The sequence below is a fragment of the Empidonax traillii genome, unplaced genomic scaffold, assembly GCF_003031625.1.
Source record: "Empidonax traillii isolate 1590-97213 ecotype Southwest subspecies unplaced genomic scaffold, ASM303162v1 scaffold2029:size96749, whole genome shotgun sequence".
Taxonomy (NCBI): Eukaryota; Metazoa; Chordata; class Aves; order Passeriformes; family Tyrannidae; genus Empidonax; species Empidonax traillii.
Window position 1 is genome coordinate 66,016 of NW_020957222.1, and position 12,014 is coordinate 78,029.

General features: G+C 57.1%; 3 protein-coding genes across 3 annotated transcripts in view; 2 read left to right on the forward strand and 1 right to left on the reverse strand.

The window, feature by feature from the left end:
• Positions 1-3,469: 3,469 nt before the first annotated feature.
• DEDD (death effector domain containing) lies at positions 3,470-5,926 on the forward strand. Its single transcript, XM_027909277.1, has 4 exons — positions 3,470-3,794; positions 4,537-4,644; positions 4,973-5,119; positions 5,462-5,926. The coding sequence occupies exons 1-4, from the start codon at positions 3,470-3,472 to the stop codon at positions 5,836-5,838; spliced, it is 957 nt and encodes a 318-aa protein (XP_027765078.1). The 3' UTR covers positions 5,839-5,926.
• Positions 5,927-7,799: 1,873 nt separating this feature from the next.
• NIT1 (nitrilase 1) lies at positions 7,800-10,099 on the reverse strand. Its single transcript, XM_027909284.1, has 5 exons — positions 9,843-10,099; positions 9,510-9,613; positions 9,089-9,222; positions 8,882-9,007; positions 7,800-8,461 (listed from the first exon to the last, which is right to left on the reverse strand). Exons 1-5 carry the CDS (start codon positions 10,073-10,075, stop codon positions 8,195-8,197), a joined length of 864 nt encoding a protein of 287 aa, XP_027765085.1. The 5' UTR covers positions 10,076-10,099; the 3' UTR covers positions 7,800-8,194.
• An 885-nt stretch (positions 10,100-10,984) lies between these two features.
• The window catches only part of PFDN2 (prefoldin subunit 2), a 2,012-nt gene continuing 982 nt past the window's right edge, over positions 10,985-12,014 (forward strand). The window contains exons 1-3 of the mRNA XM_027909283.1: positions 10,985-11,078; positions 11,352-11,440; positions 11,520-11,643. Coding sequence (XP_027765084.1) covers positions 11,013-11,078; positions 11,352-11,440; positions 11,520-11,643 — 279 coding nt within the window. The 5' untranslated portion in view covers positions 10,985-11,012. The remainder of the gene's footprint in view (positions 11,079-11,351; positions 11,441-11,519; positions 11,644-12,014) is intronic.

Here is a 12,014-nt window from a genome sequence, read left to right on the forward strand (position 1 = left end):
CCCGCCTGCCCTTCTCCAAGATGGCACCCGCGCCGCCATCACGTGTCCCAAGGGCGTGACCGCCTTGCCCGCTTGCCTTTACCCAACATGGCGGCGTCTCCCCCATGTTAATCAATAGCGCTGAAGCCGCCAAGGCGTAGGTCGGATGTGCCCTCCCGTTTGCCCTCACTCAAAATGGCGCCGCTTTCCCGTGGTTTTCCATAGGGGTGAAGCCACCGCCCGGGCGTGGGCGCGGCTTCGTCGCCGGATGAGGCGTCACGACGGAGCCGCCCGCGAGCGGGGAGCGGAGCGGGCCGGGGCCAAGATGGCGGCGCCGGGGCTGGGCCGGCCCTGAGGGGCCGTGAGGGGCCGGAGGGGCCCCCGGGCATGGCGGGCTCGACCGGGCCGTAGGGGGGGCCCCACCGCTCCCTCTGCGCCGCTCCGCGGGCCGCTGAGGCCGCCGGAGCCTCCCCGGGGCTTCCGCGGAGCCTTCCCGGGGCTCAACCGGGCGCTCCCCGGGGCCTTTCTGGGGAGAATCGAGCCCTCACCGGGGCCGTTTTGGGGAGAACCAGAGCCTTCGCGGGTTCGTTTGGGGAAGAACCGGGTTTTTTTGGGTGAAACGGCCCCTCCCCGGGGCCTTTTGGGGGAGAACCGGGGCCTCCCGAGGCTTTAACGGGAGGACCCCCCTGACCTCCCCCCGCCCTCCCCATTTTGGTACTTTTTTGCTGTAATTTTGGGTTGATTTCAGCCGAAAGCGGGGCAGAGCCAGAGCTTTTTTTTTTTTTTTTTTTTTTTTTTTTTTTTTTTTTTTTTTTTTTTTTTTTTTTTTTTTTTTTTTTTTTTTTGAGTTGGTTGTTTTGTTTGATTTTTTTGGTTTTGTTTTGTTTTTATTTTAATTTTTCCTTTTTTAACAGGAGTGGCTCCCGCTCCCAATCTGGTTTTCCCGGGATTTCAGCTCTTCCCGAGGGCAAAAAACCAGGATTAACGGCGCGGGAGGAGGAATGGGATGAAATTTAAAGGGCTTCTTCGCTCAAAGGAGGTTTTTTTTGACTTTTTGATTGAGGTTTTTTCACTCAAAATTGCCCGAATCTGTGTTAAATCCGGGAACAAGGGAATTAAATCCTTCGGGAATGGTGTCCCTGAAAACAGGACTGACTTAAGGGGAATCCCGGACTCGGTTTTTCCTCGATAAATTATTAATTAGGAAAGAAAAAAGGGTAGGTGGGTTTTTTGGGGGAGGGGAAGAATCAAGAGGTTTCGGGCAAGTGGAACAGCCCAGGGACTGATCGATCCCGGCCTCTGGAATTCTGGCTTGAAAGTGGAACTTTAGGAGCGTCTGCAGGGGATTTTTGTGGAGTTTATTTAAGAAAACAAGGAGAAAAGGGGATTGAAGCTTCCTTGGATTGAAGATTCGTTGGATTCCTTCTCTGACCTGGGATCGAGGGACGGCTGGAATTGCTCTGGGGTGAGGTGGGTGCTCCTCGATGTGGGGGGTTTTCCTACTATTTTAGGGATTTGTCCTTCCCTGTGTGGGCCTTGGGGTGTGGAGATCGATTCAGGGGAGCTTGGAATGGATCCAGGGGGGTTCACGATGTTTCTAGGGGTTGAGATGATTTGGAGAAGCTCAGGATGGATCCAGGGAGGCTCCTCATGGATTCTCCCTGTTTTAATCCTCCTGTGCTTGAGCCAGATATCGTGTTTTGGGCTGATTATCCTCCTCTGGAAAAACTTTGGGAAGCTTTGGGAATCCCAACACAGTGTGGATTTGCTGCTGGAAAAGGGGATTTGGAGGAATCCAAGGCTCCCCTTCCAGGGCTTGGATCTGGGCAGGTCTTGGGAATTCTCACCCTAGGGCAGCCTTGGGGATTTATTCAGGGATTTGTGGCGTTCCAGACACCATTCCCAAACTGTGAAAGCGCTGTTGCTCCTCTTGCCATCCTGGGATTATCCACAGGGAGTCGTTTTTTTGGGGGCTCCATTGGGAATCCCTTGGAAATCAAGGCCCACAGTGGCTGGAACCGAAGTTTGGGATTCACCAGGAATTAGTTGGAGCGATGGATGGAAGTGAAACCAACTTTAAATTCATATTTCCACCTTCCCAGCTAGTTCTATGGATCCAAATTCCCCAGTTCCACCCTGGGAGAATTGTTTTTCCATGTGGCTCGTTTTCCTCATGGATGTTTTGTCCTAGGATGCAGCTCTTTCTTCCTCCTCCCCTGGCATTTCCAGCCCTGGGATATCCGTGAGAATCCAATTTATTTGGGCTGGGAACGGGTTTTTTTTTAATTCCTGCTGGATTTAGGAGCTTTTCAGGCCCTCCACCTCCTGGAAAATCTCCTCCAAAGAGGAAAAATGAAGGATGAATCCTGATTTTTGCATCTCCCTTCGATGGGGGATTGTTCTATTTTTTCCTGGTTAATCCATCGTGTTCTGAGGTTTCCCGTCCCTCAGGTGTGATGCCTCGAGATTCTGGGATGCAGGGAACCCATACCTGGCAGGATTCCCAGTGGGAATTGGGAGCAAAAAGCTCCCTTGGAGTCTCCCTCATGTCCATTTCCCTGGGAAAACTCACCTAATAAAGTCCCAAACTGGGATTTGTACCTTTTATTCCACATCCAGGCAGGAATTTTCTGGGAGTTTCATAAGGTTTTATCTGAATTAAGTGGGAAATCTCCCTGATATCCACAGGGATCCTGTCAGAGATCCAGGGAAAGTTTTGGAAGCTCCAAAAACTTGTTCTTCCCGTTCTCTCAAAATTATTGTAATGACTCCGGAGCACTGAGGGAATTCTCTTCCCAAGGGAAGGCTCCAGAGGGGATGGGAGTTTCAAGGGATTTGGGGATCAGCTGCTCCTCAGCTTTTTTCTGGGAGATCTTCCCATTCCCTCCACTCCCAAGGGAGCAGTTCCTTGAGGAAAATCCAGGGATTTGGGGGGATTCCCATTTTTTCCCTACCTGGAGGTGGCGACAGATTCTTTGTCCCAGGGATTTAGTAGGAATTTTCCCCTTGGAAGGGGATTTGCAGCCCAGTCCTGCGTCACCGGGAATTGGGAATAGGTGGGAGATTCCTGTTGTTATCCCATGTTTATCTTTATTTTGGAAACGGTATCCAAGGAGAAAACCCTCTGGGGGGCTGGATTTGGGTTCCTGGAGCAGGAGCTCCAGTAGGAGCTGCATCCTGGTGGATCCATTAACCGTGTATCCATAGGGAAGGGAATTAAGGGCTGGATTCTGGGGTCATCCATTAACTCCATATCCATAGGGAAGGGATTCTCCCAGGTGGATTCTGGGATGGTCCATTACCCCCATATCCACAGGGAAGGACTGGATTCTGGGCTGCCCCACCACTGTCCCCACACTCCCCACCCCCAGTCCCTCACCATCACTCTCCCCCCCCAAACCAGCGAACCCCCATCCCCAATCATGTCCCCCCCATCTGCGCCCCGCTCCGTGCCCGCTCCTATCCCGCGTTCCGGTGTCCGCAGGCTCCCATGGCGGGCCGGAAGCGCGCGGGGCCATCGGCGTGGCCGGAGGAGCGCGGGGAGCGGGAGCAGGGGCTGTACAGCCTGCACCGCATGTTCGACATCGTGGGCGCCCACCTGACGCACCGCGACGTGCGCGTGCTCTCCTTCCTCTTCGTCGATGTGCTGGACGAGGCCGAGCGCGGCCGCATCCGCAGCGGCCGCGACTTCCTGCTGGCACTGGAGCGGCAGGGCCGCTGCGACGAGAGCAACCTGCGGCAGCTGCTGCAGCTGCTGCGCATCATCACCCGCCACGACCTGCTGCCCTACGTCACGCTCAAGAGGCGGCGCGCCGGTGAGTGGGGCTGTCGCGACAGGGCGGCTCGTGTCGTGATATAGGGGCAGGTGTCTCATTAGAGGGGGTCATAGTCATGATACATGGGGATATGTGGGCTCAATGCCACGACCTGCTGCCCTACGTCGTACTCAAGAGGTGGCGTGTGGGTGAGTGGGGCTGTTGCGATACAGGGGGTCAGTCACAATATATGGGATCAGTGTCACGATATGTGGGATCACTGCCACGTGTCATGTTGAAGGGGCGCCACGCTGGTGAGTGGGGCTGCAGCAATACAATACCCTGTGTCACCATATGCAGGGTCAGTGTTGCGATCTGCTGGCCTATATCACGATAGGCAGGGCCTGTGTCAGGGAGAGAGTGGCCTATGTTGTGACATAACTGTCACCCTTTGGGAGGTGACAAATGGGGACATGGCCCATGTCACAGGATGGAGCCCTATGTTGCGATGTGGGGCCGGGGTCACCCTTGGGTGATGCGCTGGTGAGGGCGGTGGTGGAGCCTCGTCTGGAGCCTTTCCTGTGGGATTGGAATGGGTTTGTGTGTGTGACACTCCAAGTCCGGATATTGGGATATATCCCTGGATGATCAATCCCTGGATAATCAGTCCCTGGACAATCCCTGGACAATCCACTCCTGGACAATCCCTTCCCGGGCCAGGCCCTCCCCTCTGCTGTCCATGAGGGGGGTTCCCAGCCCCCCCATGGAGTTTTTCCCACCATATTCCTGTTGTTATTCCCAGTGTGCCCAGACCTGGTGGACAAGTACCTGGAGGAGACGTCCATCCGCTACGTGACCCCCCGCGCCCCTGGGGAGACCCCGCCTGGGCTTGGGCACCCCCCCAAATCAGGTGGGTGCCGGGGGGCATTTGGGGTCCCCCTCGGGGGTTTCCTGGGGATTGTTCCAATTTTCTATCCCTGGATTCCCTGGGAATACAGGGACACACCTGGCACTGCACAGATGATGTCAGAGGTTTGGGGGGTGGGGGCCGTTCCTGGATCTCAGGGGGGCCTTTGGGTTTTGGGGTGTCATTTGGGGTCACCCCTCATCCCATGGGACATGGGGACCATGGGAAGTGAGGATTTGAGCATCCTCTCTAATGAAGGGTGAGATTTGGGGTTCCCCTCTAATGGAGGGGGATATTTGGAGTCCCCTGACCCCCCTTTGTGCCCCCTCAGTGCCTGCCCCCCACCCTTCGCTGTGCTGCCCCCCGGGGGGGCCCCAGCTGGGCCCGAAGCGCCCGGGCCGGGCCCGGAGCCTCCTCGGGAACCAGCGGAAAAGGAGGAAGTCGGTGACCCCGGATCCCAAGGAAAAACAGACCTGTGGTGAGGGGATTTGTGGGGAGAATGGAGTTGGGGGGTGGAATCCTGGGACTGGGGGGACCTGGAATCTGGGGTTGCGGGGGAAAACCTGGTACTGGGGATTGGATCCCAAGGAAAAACAGACCAGGGGGTGGGGAAGGGCTTGGGAATTGAGGAGATCTCCAAATAGAGAGGGGGCCCCAAAACCCGGGGGACAAAGTGTTGCTGAAGCACTGAAAACATGTTGCACTTGGGGAAAAACAGCCTGATTTTGGTAAAAATACAGATTTCAGGGCACCATCTCCAGGGGTCCCACTACCACCCTCAGCCCCCCCCTGATTTTTGGGGTCCCCCTTTCCCCTGCAGACATTCGCCTGCGGGTGCGAGCCGAGTACTGCCAGCACGACTCCGCCCTGCAGGGCAACGTCTTCTCCAACAAGCAGGAGCCCCTGGAGCGGCAGTTCGAGCGCTTCAACCAGGCCAACACCATCCTGAAATCCCGGGATCTGGGCTCCATCATCTGTGACATCAAGTTCTCAGAGCTCACCTACCTGGACGCCTTCTGGCGGGATTACATCAACGGCTCCCTGCTGGAGGCCCTCAAGGGCGTCTTCATCACGGACTCGCTCAAACAGGCCGTGGGCCACGAGGCCATCAAGCTGCTGGTCAATGTGGATGAGGAGGATTATGAGGTGGGACGCCAGAAACTCCTGAGGAACTTGATGCTCCAAACGGCTCCCTGAGAGGAGGAGGGGGGGGTCCTGCCTCTTTTTTTTCCTCTGCCTTTTCCCTCCCCCTTTTTTTTCTCCTTTTTCCCTTGTTTTCCCTTTTTTTTTCCCACCTTTTTTTCTCCCCTTTTCCCGCTTCTTTTGTTTTCCCACCTATTTTTCTTCTTCCCTCCGTTTTTTTCCTCTTTTTTCCCCTACCTTTTATTTTCCCGACTTTTTTCCTTTTTCTCCACCTTTTTCTCCCACCTTCCCCCCCCCTCCATTTTCTCCCTCAGAGTTTCGTTCTATGGATTTTTCCTTCTCCTCTTTTTCTTCTTCTTCTCGTTCAGGTTTTTTTTGGGTTGTTTTCCAAGAGGAGGTGAAAACCCCTCCCGGTGGGATTTGGGGGTTGGAGGTGTGGGAGAGCGCTGGAATATTCTGGAATTCCGCACTTTTTGCTCTGTCTGTTCCTCCTCCTTGTGTTTTCCATGTTTCCTCCTTCCTCACCCTGTTTTCTTTTGTATCCATTAAAAACTGCAAAAAAAAGGCAAAAATCCCCTTGGTTCGCCTGAGGGACACAGTGGGATTTGGGGGTTGGAACTGCAGGGAGCACTGGAATATTAGAATATTCCACAATTCCTCACTTTTCCTGTGTCAGCTCCTGCCTCTTCTTGTGTTTTCCATGTTTTTCCATGTTTTCTTTTGTAACCAGTAAAAACAACAACAAAAAAAGTAAAAATCCCGTTGGTTCACCTGAGGGACACAGTGGGATTTGGGGGTTGGAGGTGTGGGGGGCACTGGAATATTCTGGAATTCCGCACTTTTTGCCCTGTCAGTTCTTCCTCCTCCTGGTGTTTTCCACGTTTTTTCCCCCAATTTTCTTTTGTATCCATTCAAAACAGCAAAAATAGGCGAAAATCCTGTTGCTGCAACATGGTGGGATTTGGGGGTGGGAGCTGCAGGGAGCACTGGAGTATTGGAATACTCTGGAATTCCTCACTTTTGCCCTGTTGGTTCCTCCCTCTCTTTGTGTTTTCCATGGTTTCCCCCCTATTTTCTTTTATATGCATTAAAAACAACAACAAAAAAGGCAAAAATCCTGGTGATGCACTTGAGGGACACGGTGGGGTTTGGGGTGGGAGATCCAGTGGAATATTCCATAATCCCTCCCTTTTCCTGACAAACTCCTTCCTCTCCTTGTGATTCCCAAGGGGTTTCCCTCTTTCTTTGATCTTTTCTTTTCCATCCACTAAAACCAACAAAAAAAGCCAAAGTCCTGGGGTTTGGGGCAATTCCCCCTCAGTTTGTCCACAAATTTTCCCTTTTTCCACCCAAACTCCCTTCTTCCCCTGGGGGTTTTTTAGGATTCACCAAAAAAAATGGCCATTAAACCCCCCAAAAATGGTCTTTCCCACAAAAAAAGGCCACTTTCCCCCCAGATCAGTCCTTTTCACCCCAAAAATGGCCATTTCACACCTCAAAATGGCCATTTGTCCCAAAAAATTCCCATTATACACCAAAAAATAACCATTTTCCCCCAAAATGGCCTTTTTCACCCCCCAAAACAACCATTATACCTCAAAAATGGCCAATTCACCCCAAAAACCATCATTTAATGTCAAAAAATGGCCATTTAACCCCCCAAAATTGGCCATTTTCATCCCGAAACATCTCTGAATTATTTCCCCCCTCTAATTTTGTGAGTTCCCCCCCAATTCTCATCAGCACTTGAGGAGTTCACCCCATAACCCCTCCAGTTTGGTGTTTCAGAGCAGCCCCCCCAAACCCCTTCCTCCCTCCCCAACAATCCAGCCACGTTTTGGTGTCATTTACTGTGATTTTTGTATTTTTAAAATCTCAGGAGAACAAAATTCCCCCCTCGAGGCTCCTCTTCCCTCCTGGGACCCCAAATTCGGGAGGGGGGGTACCCCAAAATGAGGGTGGACCCCACAAAGAAAGGGGGAACACTGTGGCTTCAGCCCTGGGGGTGGGTTGGGAGCCTTGTGCTGCCTCATTTTGGGGGGGAAAGGGCTGATTTAGGGCAGATTGGGGTAAAATAAGGATTTCAGGGTGTTGGTGTCACCCCTGGGGTGCCATAAAAGTGACTCCGAAAAGGGGGTGACCCCCAGGAAAGGGGAGACCCCAAAAAGAGGGGGAACACCCCAGTGCTGTGGCACTGAGCGTGTTGTGGAGCTGTGTTTCGGGGAGAAATGGACTGATTTGGGGCAGATTTGGGGCTGATTTAGAGGAGATCTGGAGCTGACTTGGGGCACATTTGGGGCTGATTTGGCTCCAATGCAGATTTTAGGGTTGTGGAGTCCCCAGGCGGCCGTACAGGTCCCGGTGGTTGATTTGGGGCAGATTTGGGGTTGATTTGGTTCAGGTCCAGCCTTTAGGATGCCGGTGCCCCCGGGCAGCCGTACAGGTCCCTGCGGCGGTGCCCCTGCACCGGGATGTCCCTGCGGACGCGCTCCAGGAATTCCAGGTCGATGTCGGCGAAGCAGAGCCCGGGCCCCTCATGGCACTGGGCCACCACGGTGCCCCATGGGTCGGCCACCAGCGCGTGGCCAAAGGATACCCGGCCCTCATGGTGCCGCCCGGTCTGCGCCGCAGCCACCACGTACGACTGGCACTCGATGGCCCGGGCACGGAGCAGGACCTGGGGGGGCACCAGAGGGGTCATTTTGGGGGAAAATGGGGGATACCGGGGGCACTTGATGGCCTGGGCATGGAGAAGGATCTGAGGGGACATGGGTGGGCCGTGGGAGAGGAAAGGGGGGATATGGGGGGATACAGTGGGCACTCAGTACCCTGGGCACAGAGCAGCACCTGAGGGGACATTGGGGGGTTCACCAGGGGGGATATGGGGGGCACTTGAGGCAGGGGACATGGACATTTGGGGGGGTCACTGGAAGGGCACAGAGGGCACCTTGGAGGACATGGGGTTCACCCTGGCAGGATTTGGGGGCACTTGGGGCAGGGGACAGGGAGGGTACTGGGGGAATATGGGAGGCTGTTCACCTAGTGGGATACAGGGGGCACTCAGGGAGGTACCGGGAGGGTGGGGGTCCCCACTCACCTCCCAGTGGGCAGCCCCGGTGGGCACGGTGAAGGCCGAGGGGTAGGCCAGGATTTGGGCCCCAGCCTCACGCAGGGCCAGCGCCAGCTCTGGGAACCGCAGGTCGTAACACACGGCCAGGCCCAGCTTTTTTGGGGAACACGAGGGGGGTCACTCGGAGTGGAGAGACCCCCAGAGACCTCCCTGGGGGTGGGTGGGGAGCTGTACCTTCCCCACGGGGGTATCCACAGGGGGCACAATGGCAGGGCCGGGGTTGGTGAAGCTGCTTTCCCGCAGGGAGACGCTGCCGGGGAGCTCCACGTCAAACAGGTGGGTCTTCCTGTACGTGGCCACCACAGCACCTGGGACAGGGAATGTTGGGGGTAAAGGGAGACGTGGGGACATGCCAAGTGTTGGAAGTGTTGAGGGTAAAGGGACATCCCAGGGGTTGGGAATGTTGGGGATAAAAGGGGGTACAGGAACATCTGGAGGGTTGGGAATGTCAATGACATGGGGATCGGGTATCTGGGGGACACGGAGTGGACATGGGGACATCCTGAGGGTTGGCAGTGCTGGGGACAAAGGGGGTGCCAGAGGGATGTGGGGAGGGTCAGGAATGTCAGGAATGTGGAGCTCCAGGGGGTCCCACCGGAGTTGTCCAGCAGGATGTGGCAGTTGTAGATCCGGCCGGTCGTGTCCCAGTCGTGGCCACGCTCGTGGAAGCCCCCAAGGGAGAGCCACACATCACATTCCCTGGGAACACGAACATGGGACCCCCAGCCCTTGTCCCCATCCCTGTCCTCATTCCCGTTTTTGCCCCTAGTCCCATCCCTGACCCCTGTCTTTGTCCCAAATCCTATCTCTGACTCCATTCTTGTTGTTCACCAACTCCCAGCTGTTCCAGTTGTGTCCCCTTGTCCCCACATACTCCCAGCTGTCCCAGTTGCTCCAGTTACCCCCAGCACCCCCAGGAGCCCCATACCTGGCCAGGTGCTGGTACCTGCCCAGGGTGGGGCCGTGCAGGGGCTCCGCCAGGCGCAGGCTCTGCTCGGGGCCGGTACCGATGAAGTCGAAGCCCTCGGGCAGGAACACGAGCCGGGCCCCCCTTCCCGCCGCCTGCCGCACCAGCGCTGAGCACTGCAGCCAGTTGTGCTCCTTGTCGGGGGTCGATGTCACCTGAGCCACGGCCACCATGGCCCGGGGGGGCACCGACATGGCGGGAGGGCTGTGGGTTGGGATAGGGGTCACCCCGTGGGGATTGGGGCCATCTCACTGGGCACCTCGTGGGGATTGGAATCACCTCTTGGGGATGGGGGTCACCCTGTGGAGACAGGGGTTACCCCACAGGGCACCTTCCAAGGACCAGATCACCCCACAGGTCATCCCACAGAGACAGGGTCACCCCCCACCCCCCCGGGGTCACCCCATGAGTTCCCCCCAGTACCTGCCCGCAGTCCCGGAGCTCTGGGGGGCTCTGGGGGGTCTCGGGGGGGGTCCTGGGGGGCGGCAGCACAGCAGGGCCCGGGGGGCAGCCCTCAGCCTGGGGGGGACACCTCAAAGTGGGGAGGGGGCACAGGGATGGCATGGCGGGGTAGAACCCCCAAACTGTGACCCCAAACTGCCCCCAGACCCCCCCAAACTGCCCCCAGCGCTCCCAGTACCCCACAAGGCCTCTCCCAGTGTTCCCAAGAACTCCCAGTCCCCTCCCAGTATCTCCCAGTCTCTTTCCAGCTCCTCCCTGTGACCCCCAAACCCACACCCAGCGCTCCCAGTGCCCCACAAACCCCCTCCCAGTGCTTCCAGTAACCCCTCCCACAGTGAATTCCAAACCCTCTCCCAGTGTTCCCAGTAATCCCCAACCTCCCTCACAGTGCCCCCCAAACGCTTTCCCAGTGCTCCCTGTAACCCCTTCCAATGCTCCCAGTGCTCCTAGTCCCTCGCAGTGTTCCCAGTGACCCCGTCCAGTCCCTCCCACTCCCCCGACCTCTCACATTCCCCTCCGGCCGGTCCGCGAACAAAGTCCCCCCACGGCCCTGCCCTCACCCAACATGGCGGCGCCCATGCCGGCCTCACCCGCCAGCCTCAAAGATGGCGGCGCAGGAAGCCACGCCCCCTACCCCGGTCTGTCCCGGAAAGGGGGCGGGGCCTCAAGATGGCGGAGAGCGGGAAGGGCCGGGGGGGGAATCCGGGAACGGGGAAAGGGCTGAGCCCTGAACAGGTGAGGGGAGTGTGGGGAAAATGGGCATGTGAGGAGAAAATGGGGTATGAGAGGGGAATGGGGGTGTGAGGGGTCACCTGTGCCCCCAGTGGGGGTGTCCCCTATCCCAGGGGACCCCACCCCAATTCTGGGGGTCTCCTTGTGCTCCCAATGAGATCCCATCCCAATCCCCACCCCAGGGGTGTCCCTGTGCTGCCAGTGGGATCCCACCCCCATCCCAGTGTTCCCACCCCGATTTACCCCCCGGGGGTCTCCCTGTGCCCCCTGTCGCAGGTGGTGTCCCGCTTTAACCGGCTCCGGCAGGACCAGCGGGGTTTGGCCTCCAAAGCGGCCGAGCTGGAGCTGGAGCTCAACGAGCACAGGTGGGTCGGGGGGGGGTTGTCGTTCTTGGGAGGGTTTTCGGGTGGTCCCTGAGCCCCCCTGACTCCCCAGTCCCCCCAGTCTGGTCATCGAGACCCTGCGGGAGGTGGATCCCACTCGGAAGTGCTTCCGCATGGTCGGGGGGGTCCTGGTGGAGAGGACGGTCAAGGAGGTGCTGCCGGCCCTGGAGAGCAACAAGGAGCAGGTGAGGGGGGTGGGACCCCCAAAAACCCCTTTAGGACCCCCCCAAAATCATCTGGGAACCCCCAGAGAAACAAGAAGTGAGGGGCGGCTGGGACCCCCCAAAAATCTCTTTGAGACCCCTCCCAAAAATCATCTGTGAACCCCTGAAATCCCCCAGAGCAACCAGGAGCAGGTGAAGGGGGCTGGGGACAGTTTGGGGGTCTCACCGGGGGCACTGCCCTGCTCCCAGCCCCCCCAAACTGCCCCCGGAACCCCCAATACCCCTCAAACTGCCCCGGTGAGATCCCAAACTGTCCCCAGCACCCCCAAACCCTTCCAACCCCTCCAAAAGTGCCCCACTGACCCCCCAACACCCACAAAACCACTCTGGGT